Consider the following 7,761-nt stretch of genomic DNA (forward strand, 5'->3'; position numbering starts at 1 on the left):
CAAAGCCAACCTTATCTTCTCATCTTGAAAAGAACAAGGCAAACTGGGGTTGGGGTGGTGTAAAACCATCCTCCTGTGTGCTGTGTGTCTGTGCTTTGTTTTATGTGTTACAAGGTTTTCAACGGTGCCTGCTCTATTCTACCTTACTAGTTTACAAAGTTCCAAGTGTGGTAGCTGCACTGTCTCTGCTGAGTCCACCATCTGGAAACCCAAAGATGTTTTCTGTTCCTTTCACTGTTTCCTGTGTGCCCGGTTATCAGAGTTTTTAAAAAAGGTTTTGCAGAGATCACTGAAGGCATTGGTTTATAAATCACCAAGTGCACTACCTTTTTATCAGTCTGTCCAGACACAAGCTACCACCTGTGCATACATAAAGAGCTACAAGAAACTAATGGAGCTCAACTGTCCTAGAGTCTGCAAAGACGTGACCAGAGACATCATACTCCTGAAAAGAGCATCTGTGCTCTTCCTTGTAAGCATTGAGGCCAGGAGCCAGCCCTGTTAGTCACCTCTGCGCTGCCAGGACTCACAGAGTGACCAATACATGTTAGGCCTACAACAAACATTTGAAAAATATAACATATCTCCTGTGTGTATATTATATACATGCATGCACATATATGCATGCATGCACATATATGCACACATACACATACACATACACTTTCTTTTGAGACAGGACTTACACAGTAGCCTAGCATGACCTTCCACTCTTAGGAACCCTCCTGTCTCAGACCCGAGTGCTAGGATTACAGGTGTACATCACAACTACTAGCATATTTTGTCACATGTCTGAATAATGGTAGTTAAGATCCTATCTAATCCATCCCTGAAACAGTATCCTGTCTTAGCTGTTATATAACCTTGCATAAGTCTGAATAGCCAATAGCCCTTTCATCATCTTCTCTCTGCCCTCTCCTCTTACTCCTCGAAATAACGGGATCTAGACCAGTGGTTCTCATGCTGTGGGTCTCAACCCCCTTGATGTCACATAGATTTACACTATGATTCATGACAGTAACAAAATTACAAAGCATGACAAAAATAATTTTATTGTTGGGGGGAGAACTGTATTACGGGGTTGCAGCACTGGGAAGTAGAGAACCGCCTTTTAGACTCATCTTAATATATTCCTATGAAATAAAAATCAAGCTGGCTGAGTCACACTGGAATCTACTTACCGAGTGAATTCCAGGAAAGCCTGCTTCGAATCTGCACAGCAGGCTCTGGCTCACTGACTAACACCCAACATGTGGAAAGTGTGCTTTGGGAACTGCACTGCCCATTGCTGGGCCTCAACTTCTGGACCTCACTCCCATGTGAGCTCTCAAGTCCCATGAAGAGCACAGGAAGTCTCAGAACCCAAATGGCCCTTACTAGAGGCACCATCTGGGTACCTGACCCCTACGAATTAAGGCCCTTTCCCTAACAACAACAGACAAGGTGCAAATACAGGCAGAAACACCCAGGGCTTTTATATGAATCTCAAAGTCTGACCCAGTGAAGCCAAAGCCAAAGCATGTCTGACTTCCCAGCTGTGTCCCCATATGAAGACAGCTTATTCTCTGTGCTTCCCCGAGGTGGTGCTGTAGTATCAATGTCCTTGAAGAGGAGACAGACCCTGAGAATCTCTCTAAGGCCAGGTAGCACCACTGAGAGATGGCCCCAGAGAAGAACACAGATGGCAGTTTCTGGGGGCTGTGAGTCTCTTTCTCTGCTGCGGTGAACATCTTCATGGTTCTGCCTGTCAGAGCCCAGCCCTCAAGCACGCTAAGAAGCAGAACCGGGTGTGGTACATATAGCCATGGGGAGGCCATGGGGGCCAATCAGGATGAGGCAGAAGAGTAGCTGTCTCGGTGCACCTGGGTTGAGCAGGAAGGACTGGACCAGCATCTCAGCCCTCTGGGATGAAGGGCCGGATCAGTTCTGGATTCAACAGTGACTCCTCAAGAGGACGATCCACATGGAAGTCATGGACATGGGGGGGCCCTGGATGAGCCTTGGGTGTGGGTCCCCCTGGGCGCTGAGGAATTGGCAGCTCAGACGGATGGGCAGGCAGAGGAGCTGTGAAGAAATACTGATGCAGAAGGGCCTGCGGGTAGCAAATAAGGGGTATAGAAGAAATCCAGTCACTATCTGTCCCCAGGATTATTCAACTGACTCAGCAAAACTTGCCTGTGTGCCTATGTCTGGAGCACTGGCCCAACAGCTAGGAAATGGCAGTGAGCTAAAAGAGTCTTGCCAACAGAGGAAGGGGTGGGGGACATAAACCAAAGAAGGGGCAAAATGCACAGTATGTCCCCAGCAATAGAGAAAGCGTGTCGTGTAGCTATTCCCACCCAGTTGAAACATTCCCTCTGAACAGGAGGCTCCTTGAAAACTCACAAGTCCCAGGAAGCACCTGAAACTAAAGCTCAGCTCAGGTCAGATTTGTTATCAGTGTCCTATCTGCAGTGGACAGACACTAGTTCACGTCTCCCAGGACAAAGCTGGGGAGAAAGGCTGAAGAAGGCTAGAGAGATGCTGCAAACTGAAGAGCTGGGACACAGGAGCACAAGCCCTAAGGAAAGCCTAGGGCTTGAGAGGAGCAAACAGGAATAGGAACACAGCAAGAGCGGTCAGGGTGAGAAAGAGACGACACTCACACCTGCAACTGCAGGAACGAACCAATGACAAGGGAGAGGGCTGGACAGAGAACAGGGGTACTGACTCCTACTCTCTTGAAGCTTCCTGGAGAGCACCCCATCAAAACCCCATCTCCAAGGTTTCTACCCTACTCGGCTTCTAAGAGTCACTGACTTGGCAGGGTCCCAGGGCTACGGAGCAGAGTATTGGGAACAATAACCTTTAACCCTACCTGGGAGGCTGCAATACGCTGTCGTGGAGGGTAAAGGAGGAACTGACCCAGCAGGTCCAGGGCCTGGTGAGAGGCATCAGGCAGCACCTCCTCCAGGGGCACTGGTGCCTGCTCCTTGAAGGAGATCTTGTTGTAGTCAGGCAGCTCTGTGATCTCCTGAGCCCAGAGGAGAAAAAAAGCAATGAGAACAGCCCCACCCACCACTCCTGATTCGGCTCTCCCACCTGGATCAGGTATTCAGTTCTTCATTCAGCCCAGAGTCCATCACCACCCACGCATGCTCTCCTTCAGCTCCTCCCGCTCTCTGAGGCCTGCTCCTTGCCCAGCTTACTGAAATGCTACCCCAGATAAAACCTGTCCCTCCTGCAAGGCCAAGACATTGATCTTCACTAGTCAAGGGAGAGTGGGGCCCAAGACACCTACATAGGGATAAGTCACTTCCTACTGGGGAATGGAGCAAACCTGGCCCCTCCCCAGCAATGGTTGCTACTAACCGGCCAGACTCGAGGACTCGGGGTACCCAGGATTCGAAGCACACAGCACAGTTGTTCAATGTCGTTTTCTCCCGGGAATAGGGGGGATCCATTCAACAGCTCTCCCATAATACAGCCTACAGCCCTGTGGATACAGATCTAAGCGGCTGGAGATGTCACATGTGGGCAATCAAGCTACCCACACAAGCTTTAACTCCTCACGGGTCAGGGTCAGGGTCCAGAGGTCTCAGGTACAGCCATGTATTACCCCTCCACAGACATCTAGAGCAGAGTATCCCCTTCAGCTCCAAGACCCTTAGAGCCTCATGTCCGGGACACCCAGCTCCTCCTTGATTTGGGGGCTGGGCATATATGAAAAATAACCCAAATCTCAGACCTCTGGACACCACAAACCATCTCCCTACTCTCCCGAAATGCTGAACTCTCATACTCAGGGACCCAAGCTTCACTCTAGCTCACAGCTATAGAATCCTCGAGTCAGATGCCAAAACATACTACACGCCTTGTACCTCAGACTACCTTACCCCCATTCCCAGAAGCCTCTCACCTGAGACTACTCTCCCAACTCTCCCCACACCAACTCAAAAGCATCAGGGTGAAGAACACAGATCCCACGATGCTCAGACTGCTCTGACCAGAGAGGACATCCCCACAGCCCACATTACCCTCGTCTGCCCCAAGTATCTCACCATAGGTCAACACCCTGGTCATACTGCCGAGCACCGTACAGGAGCTCAGGAGCTCGGTACCACCTGTGGGGAAAAGGGTTTGAGACCACAGCTGGATTGTTGGTCTGATAAAAAGTTCATCCCAGCCTCACAGCCCACGCCGGAACAAACAAAAGGCGCAGAAGTATCTCTTCCCCAGTGAGAAGACTGGCAGGGATATGGCTCCACTACCTGGTGGCCACCTGATGTGTGTAGAGGCGACCACCATCTGGAGAGAAGACCCGGGCCAGTCCAAAGTCAGCTATCTTGAGCTGGCCTGAGGCACTGATGAGCAGGTTGGCAGGCTTCAGGTCCTGTGCATAGAAAAAGGAGCATCAGTCCCCCTGTACCTAGACAGGGCTTGGGGACAGGGAGATAGGCAGCCAGGCCCCCATCTCTTTAAAGCCCTATCTCAAGACCCTCTGACTGAACCCTCTTCAAGGACTAGCTCACCCCGGCCCAACAAAACCCATACTGGTACCAACCCGATGCACGATGTTGTTGGCATGGCAAAATGCAACACCTTTGAGCAGCATCTGCAGGTAGCTCTTAACCTGTGCTGGGGCTAGTGGCCTCTGGGCATGGCGCACCACCTCCGCCAGGTCCGACAGCATAAACTCGAAAGCCAGCACAAAGCCTGCACCATGTGGGAACACAGCCTTCAGCTGTACCACCTGAGGAAAGACATCCCATAAGCCTCTAGAATCTAAACTGGCCTCCAGACCTCCTTGGCTCCCACCCCACTACCAACAGCGCCAATAACCCAGGCTCTGACAGAAGACCAGGCCAGACAGAAACAACCAGAGAGCTCAGGCCACTATGATAGTGCTCTGCTATCCAGCGATAAGATGGTCCCTACTCTCCAGCTAATAAGGAAAAAAGATCAGGTGACTTGGTGGGCAGCAGCAAGCACCCCACTGCTCAACCCATCCTACCCGCATGCAGATCAACTGGAGAGGGACGCCCAAGTACCAACTGTCACTCATTATCTCTAGGACCAGGAACCGGCAACCTGGAGACATAACCAGAAATCGCATCTCCCCTGGTGTTGAAACAATGTAGGCACATCACACACAGTAGCTACCGGTGTCTTAAGGCCCAGGCTGCACCGGGTAGTGAGCTAGGATGCAAGGGCTCTGAGGACCTTAGAAAACAGGGAATAAATGGCCCACAAAGAATATGTTTAGGAACATATAAGGACTAGGAACAGAGGGCGGTGGGACTGTGAGAGAGCAAAGGAAGAGTGTACACTTTATTTAGAAGGGGTTTGGTCAGGGGTAGGCCTGGGGAGGAGGTCTGAGCAGGGAAAGCAGAACGTCCAAGACCCAAGGGCTAACAGAGATCGCTAGAGGGACAAGAAATAAGTGTCTTTTTTGAAGCAGTGGGGACTTGAACTCACTATGTAGAAGATGATCTAATACTCTGCATCCTCCTGCCCCCACTCCCTAAATACCAGGATTACAGGTGTAAACCACAATGTCCAGCTGGAGAGTACATCCTTTAGAGGATGAACATGCCTGTTCTGTCCTGTGCTCCTGCAATCTATATGGATGCTAGCCCCCGAAGGGATGCCTAAGAAGTGGTAGTTAGTGAAGAAGATATAAAGACTGGGGACAAATCTACTCCATATTTTTTACATGCATCCGTGTGTTTGCATGCATTTGTGTGTTCACATGTGTGCATGAGCATGTGGAGACCCATGGCTGAAGTCAGAAGTCTTCTCTTTAACTGTTCTCTACATTACATGTTGAGGTAATGTCTCTCTATAGAATTCATGGCCTTACCAACACACTGATCTGACTAGCCAGCTTGCTCCAGGGATCCCTTGTCCAGTACCTTATAAGCCCTGGACTCACAGGTGGGGTATCACACCCACCTGGCATTCACCTGGATTGACACTGCCCACTGAGCCATTTTCCCACCCCCTAGTGTATTTTTTTAAATGAAAACTTGGGACTAGAGACACAGTTCCGTGGTTAGAGTACTTTGACTCAATGGCTCACAACCATCCGTAACTCAAGTTCCAGGAAATTTGATGCCCTCTTCTGGCCTCGATGGGCATGAAGCACACACATACAAGCATGCAAAATGTTCATACACATAAAGTTAAATATAAATTAATTAACCAGCAAAAATGATTAGCTTCTGGTCAGCTGGTAATCATAACCATTCTTTTTTTTTTTTTTTTTTTTTTGGTTCTATTTTTCGGAGCTGGGGACCGAACCCAAGGCCTTGCGCTTCCTAGGCAAGCGCTCTACCACTGAGCTAAATCCCCAACCCCATCATAACCATTCTTATGGATCTTGAACCACCTGTCCCACACACAAGCTGCCTGGAAAGCCCTTTTATTTTCAACAACAATAACCAAAAAGAAAGAAAAGAAAAGAACCACCTTATTGAGGTTTTTGGGTTTTTAGTTTTTGGGGTTTTTTTTTGTTTTGTTTTGTTTTGGTTTTGGTAATAATCATTGAACAAATCAAAACACACACCTACATTCAGGTAGTACACCTATTATAAAGGAGTAAGAAATGAAAATGTATCTCATCTACAGTAAATTCTAAGACATACATACACTGCACAATACGGTAGCATACAGATATACGTCGGGGTTGTGGCCTTGTCACCTACTGATTCCATTACACATAAGTTCTCAGGAAGACAAGAAGGAAAGGAGAGAAAAAAAATCACAGAATAGTTAAAGGGGGAAATGCATGAGTGTATGAGCAATGGGTGTGTAAGTGAAAGAGAATGGGAGGGTGAAGTACTCAGGTGTAGAGTGGACCAGGGAGCATAATAAGGGGTAAGCAGGCAGGAACACAGAAGAGATTAGAAGGGACTCCTTTAAAGTGTATATGGGTGGATAGAGAGGGATGGAAATGAATGAAAGTGGTCGAGAAGCTGCTGTCTTGGAACCCGCCGCCCGTCTGGTCCACCCGAGCCCTGCCTGCCCACCTGAGCCCAGCCCCACTCACATATTGACTGTCCTCGATCTCCTGCAGAGCCTTGATTTCCCTGAGGGCCTGGTTAGGAATACCATCCTCCAGCCGCCGCAGGGCCACCTTCTTGAGGGCAACGATCTCGCCAGTCTGTGCAGGAAAAAGTGCAAACACTGCCAGAAGACCTTTGGCAAGGTAGGGGCAGAGAGAGAAGGCCCCAGGAGTGAGACACCACCCACAGAGATCCACTCCTAAGTCGGGAAGATCTGAACTGTCCGCTAGGGGATGCTCTCCCGCAGTTCAGCCCCTGGAAGCGGGATAGCCACAGATGGGACCCGGCCAAGTATCGTACAGATTCCCGAGGCCTGCGCGCTGGCGGATCTCAACACCGAAAGACCTCAGAAGGAGTGCAAGTGAGCACCCCTCTGACTGCCCACGCGGCGTGATCTTACCTCTACGTGCTTGGCTTTAAAGACGATGCCGTGGGCGCCCTCCCCGATGCGACCGAGGATGCAATACTGATCCATGTCGGCCCGCGGCGCCCAGATCCCACACTGCGGGGATCTAACCTAGCAAGGAGCCTGCAAGCGTTGCCTAGCAATAACGCGTCTAGCAGCTGCTCCATAAAGCACGTGACCGGAAAGACCGGTGCTGAGCTCAGTCAGGAATCTGCATGCCCTCTAGGCAGCACCTTTCCGCTGCCTTCAGCAGTCACTCCATCTTGAACTAACTTTAAATCCGGCCATAGTGCCACGTGACTAGAAACG

At 49.9% G+C, this 7,761-nt stretch overlaps 1 protein-coding gene across 2 annotated transcripts; it reads right to left on the minus strand.

The window, feature by feature from the left end:
• Positions 1-1,026: 1,026 nt before the first annotated feature.
• Cdk20 (cyclin-dependent kinase 20) lies at positions 1,027-7,743 on the minus strand. 2 transcript variants are annotated; one of them, XR_015640919.1, is made up of 8 exons: positions 7,447-7,743; positions 7,031-7,144; positions 4,544-4,732; positions 4,251-4,372; positions 4,041-4,103; positions 3,352-3,489; positions 2,858-3,013; positions 1,027-2,092 (listed from the first exon to the last, which is right to left on the minus strand). XR_015640919.1 is itself a non-coding variant. In NM_001025752.2 (8 exons), exons 1-8 carry the CDS (start codon positions 7,519-7,521, stop codon positions 1,895-1,897), a joined length of 1,041 nt encoding a protein of 346 aa, NP_001020923.2. In that variant the 5' UTR covers positions 7,522-7,731; the 3' UTR covers positions 1,027-1,894. The 2 variants fall into 2 exon arrangements, 1 of the variants encoding a protein (NP_001020923.2); NM_001025752.2 differs by having other exon boundaries at positions 3,352-3,475; positions 7,447-7,731.
• Positions 7,744-7,761: the final 18 nt, after the last annotated feature.

Source organism: Rattus norvegicus, chromosome 17 (genome assembly GCF_021556685.1).
Source record: "Rattus norvegicus strain SHRSP/BbbUtx chromosome 17, alternate assembly SHRSP_T2T, whole genome shotgun sequence".
In the NCBI taxonomy this organism is placed as follows: domain Eukaryota; kingdom Metazoa; phylum Chordata; class Mammalia; order Rodentia; family Muridae; genus Rattus; species Rattus norvegicus.